The 15,320-nt window shown below is 34.4% G+C and overlaps 1 protein-coding gene across 4 annotated transcripts in view; it reads left to right on the plus strand.

The window, feature by feature from the left end:
• DOCK7 (dedicator of cytokinesis 7) overlaps positions 1-15,320 on the plus strand; it is a 188,494-nt gene that overhangs the window by 30,719 nt on the left and 142,455 nt on the right. For all 4 annotated transcript variants that reach the window (XM_061121716.1, XM_061121717.1, XM_061121718.1 and 1 more), the window contains exons 3-9: positions 3,459-3,634; positions 3,810-3,878; positions 9,046-9,175; positions 9,270-9,482; positions 9,805-9,890; positions 10,677-10,743; positions 11,668-11,817. In XM_061121716.1, coding sequence (XP_060977699.1) covers positions 3,459-3,634; positions 3,810-3,878; positions 9,046-9,175; positions 9,270-9,482; positions 9,805-9,890; positions 10,677-10,743; positions 11,668-11,817 — 891 coding nt within the window. The remainder of the gene's footprint in view (positions 1-3,458; positions 3,635-3,809; positions 3,879-9,045; positions 9,176-9,269; positions 9,483-9,804; positions 9,891-10,676; positions 10,744-11,667; positions 11,818-15,320) is intronic.

The raw sequence follows: 15,320 nt of genomic DNA on the forward strand, positions 1-15,320 counted from the left end.
AAATATCTTTCAGATAAGGAGGGGTAGATTCCAAAATATATAAAGAGCTCATGCAACTTAATAGCAAAAAGGCAATCCAATTAAAAATGGGCAGAAGAACTAAATGGACATTTTTTCCAAAGAAGTCATCCAGATGACTAACAGATACATGAAAAGGTGCTCAACATCAATAATCATCAAGGAAACGGAAATTAAAACCATGATGAGAATATTCCCTCATACCTGTTAGAATGGTTATCATCAAGAAGTGCACATAACTGAAGTGACTTAGCAGCAGCATCAAGAAGTGATAAGGTTGATAATAATCAACCTTGATGTTGTTTATCATCAACAAGTGATAGTAAATGCTGGCAAGGATATGGAGAAAAGGGAACCTTTGAGCACTGTTGGTGGGAATGTAAAGTGGTATAGCCAGTGGAGAAAACAGTATGGAGGTTCCTCAAAAGGCCATATGATCCAGCAGTTCCACTTTTGGGTGTTTATCTGAAGAAATGAAAACACTAATTCAAGAAGGTACACCCCAGTGTTCCTAGCAACATTACTAACAATAGCCAATGTATAGAAGCAACCCGACTGTCCATTAACAGATGAATGGATAAAGAAGATGGAGCGTATCTATACAGTAGGATACTATTCCCTCCCCCAACTATTAAGTTTGTTTTTGTGCCATTGACTTGCTGAGGAAATTGGATTAGTTGTCTTACAGTTTCCTGCCTTTTGGATTTTATGTATACTTCCTGGTAGACTTGTTTTTCTATTTCCTGTATTTCCTGTAACTGATTAGATTCTTATTCAGCTTTTTTGAAATTTCTTCCTTGTATACTTGTTTTCCTATCTTCTATATTTTCTGTGTATGATTAGATTCTGTTTCAATTTTTTTAATGGCTTTAAATTGAGATTTATTTCACATAACCATACAGTTCACCCATTTAATTTATGATTCAGTGGATTTAATATGTTCACAGATATATGCAACCATCATAACGGTCAATTTAAAACATTTTCATTACCTCAAAAAGAAATCTTTGGCTATCACCCTTTAATTCCCCTTCCCTGTAGCCTGAAACAACTACTAATCAAATACAAGCATTTTGATGGTATACCTGAAGAGTTTGAAAGAGATCTTAACACTAAACACGTCAGTCACAATTCCAATACAGTGATTGCTGAAGTAAGACAGTGTCTCACATTGCCTGTAAGAGACTCTAGTTCTTCACTGTTGCTTCTTCTTGTCACCCTTTAACCCTGCTTACTGTCTAGTCACTTTCTATTATAAAATCATTTTTCAGTCTCCTCCCTTGGGTCTGTAAATACAGGATCTTTCTCTGGAGTCTTGCAAAATAATATATAGTTGTAAGCATCTTACCATTATATCCGAAAACTAGCCCAGGCAGTTGTCTCTGATGGGAGGCAGGGAGAGCGGAGACAGTTGTAGCAAACATATACTTATTTCCTTGTTCCAAGTCTAGCTAACAGTACACCTAGAAAACCAGTGACTTTCATTGTGACTTTGGTAAACAAGATCATTTATCTTCTCTGTCATTTAGTGTTGAGAGTCTCTTCAATAAGTAGTGCTAGGAAAATTGGACAGCTACATGCAAAAGAATGAAATCAGAATACTTCCTAACACCATACACAAAGATAAACTCAGAATGGATCAAAGACCTAAATATAAACCTCTGCTTACTTCTATATTCTGAAGATATTCTATTTTCTTCTAGCAGCTTTGTAGTTTTAGCATGTATGTTTGTTTCAATGATCCATCTCAGTTTAGTTTTTGTACATGTTGTGATTTAAGAATAGAGGTTCATTCCCCGCTCCCTCCATATAGGTATGCAGCAGTAATTGAAAAAGGTTTCCCTTTCCTTGATGAATTGCTTCTTTGCTTCTACAAAGAATGTCATGATAGTGTATTTATGTACTTGATGAAATAGTGAGATACAATGCTTATGAGAGAAAACCATGAATTTTAGACTTTGAAGACTCAATTTGAAATTTTGCTCCATCATTTTGTGGCTGTTATTTCCAGAAGTTAACTTCTTTGACCACAATTGCCTTTATTTGTAGAACTGAAATAGTAATTATCTCTAACTTACAGGATTTCGGGGAGGTTTAAATGAGAAAACACATAAAGATAATGACAGTAATTGTTACTATCTTTTGAGTGTTTATGATATTACAGATATTCAGTATTTTACTTAATATCTTTAAAATGTTGTTTTAACAACTCTGTTTAGTTGTTCAGTCCAGAGAAGTTTAGATTAAAGCACCTTCTTTGTAGTAATGTGAACTTGCATGGTAGCAAGTTGCAGTATTTTTTACCCAATTGAATATCTTGAAAAATAACATAGTCTTATTTTCATTGATCTACAGCTGCACATTTTTTATGTTACTATATGAAAAGATAAGATCCTTTATAGTTTTGCCTGAATAATTTTTCTTTCTTGAATTAGACAAGAAGCAGAACACCTTATCGAAAACTATTATTTCAACTTGGCCAAGGAATGCCACAAATACTCTGTTATTGCTAATAATACTTTTAATATGGTCTGTGTTAGTTTCTTTGGGTGCTGAAACAAATTACAGCAAGCTAGGTGGCTTAAAACAACAGAAATGTACTCTCTCACAATGCTGGAGCCCAGAAGTTTCTAATCAGTATCAATGGGTAGAAATCAGAGTATTGGCACAAGTTCTTCAGAGGCTCCTTTTAGTATCACTTTATTGCTTCTTCCAGATTCTGATGGCTGCCTGTGGCTATATCACTTCCGTCATTAAGGCGAGAATCTTCAAATCTTTCTTTTCTGTTTCTTCATATGGTTTTCCCCTTGGTGTGGCCCATATCTCCCTCTGTCTTTGTATAAGGATATATATGATTGCATTTTGGACCCACTCAGATAATCCAGGATAATGTCCCTATTTTAAGATCCTTAATGGTATCTTCAAACAGTATTTTATTTTGTATTTTATTTATCTATTTATTTTGACATTTAAAGTTCATGGATTGGGATGTGGTGATCTTTTGGAGGGCCATTTTTCAGCCTACCACAGTATGTTATATGTTTTTACTAGGGTAATCAGCAGTAACAATAAAGACACCATTAGGAAACTTAGAAATGAAAATTAGAAATTATGAAAAAGAATTCCTTCAATGAGCACTTTGTCATTGTTAAATATTATAAACCTGTTAATTATCTTACTGTTTTTATGTGGCAGTTAAGGGCAAAATCGAAGCAAGAAGATCAAAAGAGAGTTTGACTCAAGCACAAAGAACTATAGGAAAGCCAACACCTGTGATTTCTTTAGCACATCTGGCTGAATATCTGTTGACTAAAATTTAGAGAAAACTGGAGAAAAATATTTTTTTTTAAATAATAAATCTCCTTTATTTAAAGTTTTAAAATTCTTGTATCCATCTGTTCCTTTCTACCCACCTCTCTCACTCACCCATCTTTATAAAGGTGCCACTTACTGAAGCAGTGGACCCAGTGGATTTGGAAGATTACCTCCTTACTCATCCTTTAGCTGTGGATTCTGGACCTTTACGGGATTTGGTTGAATTCCCTCCAGATGATATTGAAGTGGTTTATAGTCCTAGGGACTGTAGAACTCTTGTCTCAGCTGTACCTGAAGAAAGGTAAGGAGACATCTACCTATTTCTGGTTTTAGTACAACTATAAAACAACTACCTTCCATTGTTTTATTCAGATTCTGCTTCTTGTGGTGGTATTCAACAAGAATGCAGCAGCAAAATTCATAAACATCAGTGCTTTCCTGTTTAAATTATAAATATATTTTCTTTTTTAAAACAGTGAAATGGATCCACATGTTAGAGATTGTATTAGAAGTTATACAGAAGACTGGGCAATTGTGATCAGAAAGTAAGTTGTATATTCATTGTGATATTTAAAAATACTGAGCAGGATCTATAAATTGACTAAGGTAGGTTACTACTAATTATGAGAACTGACAATTTATTTGAAAAATAGCTGAAAAAGTAATAGAAGAACCTTTGCATATACATATTTTCTCCTTAGAAGTTCCACACTTAACTTTCTCTTATTTTCCTTATAAAATAATACTCGATGGACATGAGTTTAAGTAATCTCTGGGAGTTGGTGATGTACAGGGAAGCCTGGCATTCTGTGGTCCATGGGGTTGCAAAGAGTTGGACACGACTGAGCGACTGAACTGAACTGAATTGGGGATAGTATTCCTATATTATCACAGATCATTAATAATTACTAGTAATATGTAATAATAATGACTTGTAGTATTATTCTTTTGGGAAATCATGGGTAAATATTGATGAATAGTTTATATTTGTCAAATGGATCCAATTTATTGAATTGATTAAGTTAAATTTAACAGCTAGTTTTCTAGATGAGGCTGTTTGAAAGGTCTCGGCCGTTTATTAACCAGCCGAATATTTATAGCTGTATATCCAGTCAAGTAAGTATTTGTAAAAGTAATGATTTACCACAAAATTTGTTCCTAGTGGATGGTTTTTGAAATATCAAGTCAGATTAAGAAATAAAATTACTTCTCCTTTGCTCTCTTGCATAGTGAAAAGGGTCTTTGTGCTGAATGTTCTTGGCCTCATTCTATTTTTCTAAAGCAAGAATAATTACTGAAGTAGTGGAAAATTCTGTTAAGACATTACAGTTTTGAGAAATGAATTTTTCTGTGCTAAATTGTACTAGCAACAGTGATGTGTTCATTGCTTATTGTGTTGCCCTTCTGTCTTATTTCACTGCGTTTAATATTGTGCTAAGCATCACTCTTGGGGATACCGCTGACATGCTTTTTAGTTTTAGTGTGACCTAATAAAAGCACAGTCTGCTACCCTTTATAAAGAAGAGCTGTTTTTATGAACTTACAATTTTGATAAGTATTTCAATAGCCAGATTTTACAGATTACTGAAGAAGACTGTTCCTCTGTCAGATAACTCAAAAGTCTTTACTTCTGCTTGTATGTTGGAAGCTTATAATCAGGAATGTTAACAAAAAGAGATTAGTTGCAAAATATATTAACTTCATGGAATCTGGAATCTGCTACTTAGCTGTAATCATGGGGTTGCTCACCTTGATTTAAGCCATGAGGATATGGTAGTTAACATTTATGGGTTTTTTTGCTATACGCTGGGCATTTTATTGGGTACTTTATCTCATTTAAGATTCCAACAGATAAGGTAACTTAGGCTTAGAGTAGTTAAGTAATTTCTTTGAGGTCACATAGCCAAAAAGTGGGATCGCTAGGATTAGAACCTAGGGGCATCAAATTCTAATGCTTATATTTTTTTCTGTTATACTAGATATTATTTTTAGTGGTAAATGGAAGATGAAAGGGGTACTTTTGGTAATCTAGAGGTTTTAAAATATCCCTGAAATATAAAGGATAGGTGTGATTGGAAACAGTGAAAAACCACAGTACAAAATAATCCAAGGAGAAAATACATGCCCAAGGTTCAATAGAATGTTAGGCTCAGTGAATACAGGCAGTAGAAGGGGGGCCTGGGGTAAATGTTGGACATTAGGTTATTTTAAAACCTCCTGTGCCTTTATGCATAGACATGGGAGTAGAAGTATCCCTATTTTAAGAGCACGAATAGTGGGAGCTTGAGAACCTAGGGCTTCCCTGGTGGCTCAAATGGTGAACAATCTGCCTGCAATGCAGGAGACCTGGATTGGGAAGATCCCCTGGAGGAGGGCATGAAACCCACGCTAGTATTCTTGCCTGGAGAATCCCCGTGAACTGAGGAGCCCGGCAGGCTACAGTCCGTGGGGTTGCAGAGGGTTAACATGACTGCCTAAGCACACCACAGAGGTCACAGTGTAGTGCCCAGGGTGGGCATACCTTGGAATAAGAAGAAGGAGCCTTCATACCCAGAAGACTGTCAGACTTTGCCTTGAAAGCACGAGGTGCCTTTTCTCCATAATCACTGGGTATGTGTTTGGCTAAGGAGATACAGTATTTCCCAGACAGATACGCACTTGCAAATTAAAAAATGAGCGTTAGAACCTAGAATGGCCAGCTAGTTGATGGAAACCATGCACTTGGGCTTCCAAGGTGGTGCAGTTGGTAAAGAAACTGCCTGCCAATGCAGGAGAGGCAAGGAATGTGGGATAAATAACCTGGGTTGGTCAGGTCCCCTGGAGTAGGGAATGGCAACCCACTGCAGTATTCTTGCCTAGGAAACTCCATGGACATAGGAGCCTGGTGGGCTGCAGTCTATGGCGTCACAAAGAGTCGGACATGCTTGAGCACATACAACCAATCTAAACCAAAGGGAACTTGAAAGAATTACCACAAATTATCAAATTTCAAATTATCAAATTATCATAAATAAAAGAACTAATGATTTAGGAAATAGTTAATAGAATACAGATAAAGAACCATATGTATAATTAATATCCTCAAAGAGATATGAAAAGATACTGTAACCATATAAAAAACCAACTAGTTATCTATGGAAGTGAAAAATTTGTTCAGTGAAAAAAAATTTAAAACTCAGTGGATGGGTTTAATGGTGGAGTAGATGTGACTGAAAAGTGGGATAGTAAGTTGTGAGATGAAACCAAAAAATCCTTCCATAATTCAGCACAGAATAAAAGGATAGAAAGTACTTAATATTCATTCATTTATTCAAAACATACTTACTGTGAGGCTAGTAAGTGTCAGGCACTGTACTAAGCAGTGATGATACATGAGTCAACAAAACAAACTCCATGCCTTCATGGAGCCTGCATTCTACTTGGGGTTGAGGGCAATAGACAATAAACAAACACAGATAAATATTTAATAGTTGTGGTGGAGGGAAGTCTTGTAGAGAAAGAAAGTAATATGTGGGGGTAGGGCAAGCCAAGCAGAGGTGTTTCTACTTTATATAACTAATCAGAAGAGGCCTTTCTGATAAGATGAATTTGAGCAAAGACCTAAAGGAATTTAAGCAGTAAGCCATCTATATATCATGAAAGAGTGTATTCGACAGAGAAAGAGCAGTACATGCAATGGTTCCATATTGGAAGCATGCTAGGAATGTTTAAGAAGTACCAAATGGTCGATGTGGCTGGAACAGAATAATTTGAAGGAGAGAATGCTAAGATACAAAGTCAAAGAAATGGTGGTAGTGGATGGATGATCATGTAGAGCCTTACAGCAACTAACTAGAGGAACAGAATGATCATACAGAAGAGTGGTAATCATAAATCATGTCCTTTGTCTTGGTACTCTTGAATTGCATACTATTGATTTTTTAGAACATAAAATTCAGCAGTGTTCTGGCTTATTAGAGTAGCTTAGATATAAAACTTCACAAATGAAGGTACTTTCTTCCACTGTATCTCATTTTTATTAAAAAATACAAATACTATAAGTATGTATGTGTGTACATAATATATATATATTTTATGATTGTGCATACACCTAGGAAAAGGTCCAGTTAGTTAAATAATAGGAGTGTTCAACACTGATAATCTCTGAGTAGTAGAAATATAATGATTTTACTTTTACAAGTCTGTATTTTTAAATTTCCAGCAATGAACATGAATTGGTTCTGTAATAATAAAATATTTTTAAAGAAAACTTTTTCATATAGAAAAGCAACAGTGTATTCTGTCCTTTAAGGTAAATACAAATATTTCCACTGAGTACAAAAGATACAAAAACTAGAAAACAGTTCAGTATCTTTCAAAAATTATCTAGTGATGGTTTTGGCTATAAAGTTTTATCTATTTGTCCTTAGTTAACGTGGTTTCTAGTTAATCAGGCTTGTGTTTGAATTCAAACTTTGTCACTTTACAAACACTTTTATACAGATTAAGGCACTTTAAACTCATGAAATATTAGAACATCTGCTTTTGAGTAATACCTTTGATGTTTCTATGTTGCATATCTTTATTTTGGTTCTTCCAGAGAAAACTGCTGTCTTTTATTCTATGATTATGCTATGATATGAACATGATGTAGCTGCTATTTCAGTACCTTTAGCAATAAGACACAATGTGAATAATTCGTGTCGAGTGTGTTTATTTACTGTGTCATCAATTGACTGATAAACTGTAATATCCTCTGGTAATTATAATTGTTTATACTTCAATTAAAATTTCCCCCAGTGTGACTATATGAGGTATGGCACAGTAAAGGCTCTTGATTGTAGTGTCTTTGATAATCTTGGATATTAGGTTGTTTGGAAAAAAGCTTGTATTAATTTAAGAGTTCTTAGCCTAATACATATATATTATATAACAATATATGTTAAGTATACACACACACACACACACACAATGGTGTAGATCTTACTGTTTTTCATTTTAGAAGTCTGAAGCTTTAGGTTGCTTGAGATCTTTTATACATAATGAGATATAGCAAAAATTTTTTTTGGATGTTTGGAACTTTATGGTTGAATGCTCTCTATATATTTTGCCTTTTAAAAATTTATACTGTTATGAACGCAGTTTATATTTTCTACTGTTTCATTTTATTTTTAACCTGGCTTCCCATCATTTCCTTTTACTGACCAGTTTTCTTAATTGAAAGTACAACTTAAATTGCAGTATATCTACAGGATTGTCATGAAAAGAATGACATTATGATTTACCTTTGGAAACTCATAATCTGCTGTCTAGTTGGATTAAAGGAACTTTGAATGGATGTTTTCTTAAACCTTTGGTTATATGTGTAATGGGACTCCCCTGGCGGCTCAGATGTTAAGGAGTCTGACTGTAATGTGGGAGGCCCCAGTTCAGTCCTTGGGTCGGGAAGATCCCCTGGAGAAGGAAATGGCAGCCCACTCCAGTATCCTTGCCTGGAAAATCCAATGGATGGAGGAGCCTGGCAGGCCACAGTCCATGGGGTTGCAAAGAGTTGGACATGACTGGGTGACTTCACTTCTTCTTCTTAAATGTTTAATATACTCAAAACTGCCAAAATATATTCTTACTATGTAGAGAAATGGTATAAAGAAGAGTTAGCTTATTATATAATGATGATGAAAGTGAAAAATTTTCAGAAAATTGATATTTACTTAACTATTTTATTTTGAATAGATATCATAAACTGGGAACAGGATTTAATCCTAATACATTAGATAAACAGAAAGAAAGGCAAAAAGGTTTGCCGAAGCAGGTGTTTGAATCAGATGAAGCTCCAGATGGCAACAACTACCAGGATGAACAAGTAATACTTTTATTTTTAAATGACTATAAGGCGTTCTTTTAAAATAGTTTATTTTTTATTCATTGATTAATATATTTAATGTTTTGCATGGCAGGATGATCTTAAAAGACGTTCAATGTCAATAGACGATACTCCAAGGGGTAGCTGGGCCTGCAGTATTTTTGACTTGAAAAATTCACTTCCTGATGCTTTGCTTCCCAATTTACTTGATCGAACTCCAAATGAAGAAATAGACCGTCAGAATGATGACCAAAGGAAATCAAATCGTCACAAGGAACTCTTTGCCTTGCATCCATCACCAGATGAGGTATAGATATTTGGATATAAAGAAGCAAAAGATTATAGAGATAGATGTTTTGGGAGTATGAACTGTATATATTAATAGTTTTATGATAAACATAGGGAATAAAACTTAATGGAAATATAGCTCTGCTTTTTGTAAATGAAATATAATTGAGTACACTTACAATCTAATGACTTTTGTTTGAGGATAAATAGGCCATTCTTTTCTTTGCTTACTTGTGAAGACTAAAAGTAGTAGGTTAATAAAATAAGTTCTTAAAAAATAAACTGTAAAGGGTTGAAACATGGTAAGCATTTTCATTTGGGTGTTGCTTGTCAATTTGCAGGAAGAGCCAATAGAACGACTTAGTGTTCCTGATGTGCCCAAAGAACATTTTGGTCAAAGACTTCTTGTAAAATGTTTATCACTCAAGTGAGTATTTGTTTTGTTTACTATATAACTTTTCTTTTCTGGAGTAATGTTTTGAGTACCAGTATAAAAAAATCCTAGTGGATATTATACTTGTGTTTCTGTCCTTTCGAAAAGGATTGTCCTATACATAATTTTAAATGCTCCCAAGCATTTAATCTTACCTGTGAAGCTGAACTTTAGAGCACTTTTGGCTCACAGATGAAGATGACTCTGCCTCAGCTATATAATTGTCTTAAAACTTGAGAACACATCTTCTGAAATCTGAAGTATTTATCAGACACTGTTCTTGACTTGAGGAGTATCGGTAGTATCTTTTTCCTTAGAGTTGATTTTATGTTTGTTTCATGGTGTGTATTAAGTCGCTTCAGTCGTGTCCGAGTCTTTGTGATCCTGTGGATGGTATCCCGTGGGCTCCTCTGTCCACGGGATTCTCCACGCAGGAATGCTGGAGCAGGTTGCCACGCTTTTCTCCAAGGGATCTTCCCGACTCAGGGGTCAAATCCACGTCTCTTATGTCTCCTGCGTTGGCAGGCCGGTTCTTTACCACTAGCGCCACCAGGGGGTGGACTTTTTTTTTTAAGCTTTTGAAGTATGTGCTAATAGTTGATTTAGACTGTGGAAGATATACATGGGAAAGTGTGTTCAAGGAAGATGGGTAGTATAGATGGAATAGCACAGGTAGAGAAAAGTACAGGGTATAGAGAGAATTTATTTTTGGAATGAGAATTTCTCTCAAACTGTGTATTTTATGTATATATTTAAAACTCATCCTTCTCCTTCCTAAAGGTTTGAGATTGAAATTGAACCCATTTTTGCAAGTTTGGCTTTATATGATGTGAAAGAAAAGAAAAAGGTAAGGTTATATAATTTGAACGTAGTCTTTTGTCCCAATCAGAGGTTCAGAAACCTGTTTCTAATTTGTTTTATAAGATAATTTTTTGAGACTTATTAAACATGGATTTTTTAAAAAAGAAAATAGAACTGTGAGATATTATTTTCCTACTGTAAAATAGTTTAGTTGGCTTATTTTTTGTTTCATTGAAAGAGTTCTGAAAAGGGGTAGCAGGAGCAACTTTCTTTTAGTGTAAGAAATAGAAAAAATACAAGAAAAGCATCTTAGGCAAATGATGTATAAAGACTTAGATTGATGGTGACAGTGAAGTTTTGTTGATGTAATTTTAAAATTCTCACTAGCTATTATTAAAAGATCATTTATTTATATTTTAAATATTCTTGTCTAAAATATTGCTCTTGGTTTTGCTGTTATATCTTTGTTACACTTAGGAGTTTTTCAGAGGACTTATCATGCAGCATTTTTAGTATTCTAAGCCTGCCTTGTAGTAGAAAGTTGAAATGCCTTTAATGACTTCTGCCGTCAGTGTATAGTGTGGATTTCTATAGTGGAACTCTACTCCAGCATCTTGTATTTACTTGATCACATCTTCTGAAATCTTATTTAAGTTTTCAAAGACTCAACTTTGGGTAACTCATATTAATAATAGTTTCTTTATATACTTTATCAGAAGTTAAATTTCTTACTAAAAGAGTATGGGATATGGTTCTTTAGAATATGTTTTTGCATTAATTTTTTTTGCTTTGATTTAGTTATGTAAAGATCTTTATATATCTTCACTGATAGTCAGTGAAATGTATGGTACATTGTATGTTAGTATAATTGTTTAATATCTGTAATATTTTAAGACTGAATATTTATGATTTTTGTGAGTGTTTATAAAATGCACAGGTTTTAAATTTAACATATGAATATGTTTTTTAGATTTCAGAAAACTTTTATTTTGACCTTAATTCTGAGCAGATGAAAGGATTATTACGTCCACATGTACCACCTGCTGCCATTACCACCCTGGCAAGATCAGCTATTTTTTCTATCACTTATCCTTCCCAAGATGTTTTTCTTGTAATAAAGGTGAGAATAATGTTAAATATATTTGTTTATTTGTGTTATGTCTGTGTACTTGTCTGCCTGTCAATATTACAAACTTTTAAAGGTCAAAGATTTAAAAAAAAAAAAAAGGTCAAAGATTTTATCTTTGCCTATTTTTTCATGTTAATATTTTTTAACATAATATTGGATGTATACAATAGTTGCTACCTAAATTTTTCTTGAGTGGGCAGCTTTATTAGAATTCTCTAGAGAAACAGATCAGTAGGAAGACGATACATATACACATAGAGGATTGCTATGTTGTCTTGAGAATCCGTCTTTGAGAAAACTTAGTCTTTGTTCTTGAGGTCTTCAACTAACTGGATAAGGCCCACCCCTATTATGAAGGGTAATCTGCTTTACTCAGTCTACTGATTTAAAAGTTAATCACCTCTAAAAAAATACCTTCACAGCAACATCTTGACTGGTGTTTGATAACTTAGCTGTGTTGGCATATTAAATTAACCATCTATGGTTATTTGGATATGGAGCTATACTGTGGTTTTATCATGCAGTTCCTAAATTATATAAATATTAAAATCTAAATCATTGAAATCATGGAGCATTATGATTTGACTATCAATCAATTAAGAATAAGGATTACAGATACTAAAATTTGAATATTACTAAGCTACCTCGCTTAGGATAACTTAATAATAATTTACCTTAACTTGACCTTGACTTGAGAGTTGCCTAAAATATAGTCTTTAATCATTTTACCTTTATTTATATAAAATTATCATAAAAAGGTAATGAATTTTTTAATAAGGTTATAAAGTAGATTGTCATGAAATGAATTTTATTTACCCACAGGAATAATGTCCTAATTTGTGGATAGATTCCTATGAATTCAGGTTAAAATAAATCTTAGTTACAATGAACAATTCTCCAAGCAAAGATTTAGCAGTAGTGGTCTTCAGAAACTCACTTATAAGTAAAGTTCTAGATATTAAAATAATCGACAAATGTGTATACACCATTATTTTACATGGGAAAATAGTAAGTTTTCATAAAATAGAACATATTTGAGGGAATGAACTAGAAAGATAGTGATGATGATTGGAATACTGTCTGCTTGAAAGTGAGATGATTCATACCATATGGTCCCAATTGTGTAAGATACATACATATATACCTAAACACACATAAATGTTTGTATATAAACAGAAAAAGACTTTTGTGTAATTTAAAAAATATGAACAAGTTAAGATGTATACAGATTTTAAAGAAATTATATTTAAAAGTTTTCTTATATCATAGTCCAGCAATATAATTTTGTTTTTTGAGAGGAAAATTCCCTTGGTCTATATATTAGTTAGTTATTCCTCTACAAGAACAAAAAGACGAAAATCTCAGTGGAATCCAGCAGTAAGCATTGTTTTAGTTCATGCATCTGAGTTGTCTGGTGGTCAGCTGACCTAGGTTGTACTCTGGTAGGTGCTTGTGCTCCTTCCAGGGGTCTGCAGGTTGGTCAGATGCTTTATATACTTCATTAGTTAAATCACCAGCGTCGCAGGGAAGCCCAGGGACACCGCTGAGCCACCAGGGAAGCCCAGTGATAAGTGACGGGCCTCTCAGGTGGCTCAGTGATAAAGAATCCATCTGCTAATGCAGGCGATGTCAGTTCGGTCCTTGGGTCGGGCAGATTCCCCTGGAGAAGGAATTGATAACCCACTCTAGTATTCTTGCCTGGGAAATCCCATGGACAGAGGAGCCTGGCAGGCTACAGTCCGTGAAGTCACAGAAGAGTCAGGCACGACTTAACAACTAAATAACAACAGCAAACTGATGAGTGATGTTGAGAGTGTTTGTTATGCTTCTTAGACATTTGTTTGGCTTCTTTGGAGAAATGTCTGTTCAAATCCTTTGCTCATTTAAAAATCAGGTTATTTGCTATTCACTTGTTGAGTTGTAGGATTTCTTTATCTGTTTGGGATATTAATTCTTTACCAGTTATATGATTTACAAATATTTTCTTTCATTCTGTGAGTTGCCTTTTCTCTTTGTTGATTGTGTCCTGTCATATACAAAAGTTTTAAATTTTGATGTAATCTAGTTTAATGAGTTTTATGTCTGTTGCCTTTGCTTTTATTGTGTAAAATCCAAGAATATATTACTAAATCTATTCACATGAAGCTTTTCCTTTATTTTTCTTCTAGGAGTTTTATTGTGTTAGGGGTTTTTTTGGGGGGGTAGTCTTTGATCTGTTTTGAGTTAATTTTTGTATATAATGTAAGGGTTCAACTTTATTCTTTTGTATTTAGGAATTCAGGGTTTTTTAAAACACCATTTGTTGGAAAAACTGTTCTTTCCCCAATGAATAGTCTTGGCATTCTTGTAGAAAATTATTTAACTCTTAAGTTTTCAGATTACAAATCTTTCAGCTTTTTGGTTTCTACCTCAGTACTTTATTCTTTTTGATATTATAAATGGAATTATTTTCTTAATTTCTTTTTTGAATTGCTTGTTATAGAAATATACAACTGATTTTTGTTCATTTTGTATCTTGCAACTTTGCTGAATTTATTTATTTATTAGTTGTGAAAACTAAGATCATGGCACCCAGTCCCATCACTTCGTGGCAAATAGATGGGGAAACAGTGGAAACAGTGGTTGACTTTATTTTTCTGGGCTCCAAAATCACTGCCCATGGTGATTGCAGCCATGAAGTTAAAAGACACTTACTCCTTGGAAGGAAAGTTATGACAAACCTAGACAGCATATTAAAAAGCAGAGACATTACTTGGTCAACGAAGGTCTGTCTAGTCAAGGCTGTGGTTTTCCCAGTGGTCATGTATGGATGTGAGAGTTGGACTATAAAGAAAGCTGAATGCAAAAGAATTGATGCTTTTGAAGTGTGGTGTTGGAGAAGACTCTTGAGAGTCCCTTGGACTGCAAGGAGATCCAACCAGTCCATCCTAAAGGAGATCACTCCTGGGTGTTCATTGGAAGGACTGATGTTGAAGCTGAAACTCCAATACTTTGGCCACCTGATGCAAAGAGTTGACTCATTGGGAAAGACCCTGATGCTGGGAGGGATTGGGGGCAGGAGGAGAAGGGGACGACAGAGGATGAGATGGTTGGATGTCATCACTGACTCAATGGATATGGGTTTGGGTAGACTCTGGGAGTTGGTGATGGACAGGGAGGCCTGGCGTGCTGTGGTTCATGGGGTCGCAAAAAGTCGGATGTGACTGAGCGACTGAACTGAACTAAATCGTTTTTTTGTGAAATATTAGGATTTTCTCTGTAAAAGATCATGTTGTCTGTAAACAGAGATAATTTAAATTCTTCTGTTTTTAATTTGAATGTTTTTGTTTCTTTTTTGGGCTTCCTTTTTCTTGTCACATTGCTCTGGCTTATACTTCCAGTACTTTGTTAAATAGAATTGGCAAAAGTTAACATTCTTATCCTGTTCCTGATTCTAAAGGAAAAGCTTTCAGTTTTTCAACATTGAATAAGATGTTAGATGTGGTCTTTTCATA

Source organism: Dama dama, chromosome 20 (genome assembly GCF_033118175.1).
Source record: "Dama dama isolate Ldn47 chromosome 20, ASM3311817v1, whole genome shotgun sequence".
Classification (NCBI taxonomy): Eukaryota; Metazoa; Chordata; class Mammalia; order Artiodactyla; family Cervidae; genus Dama; species Dama dama.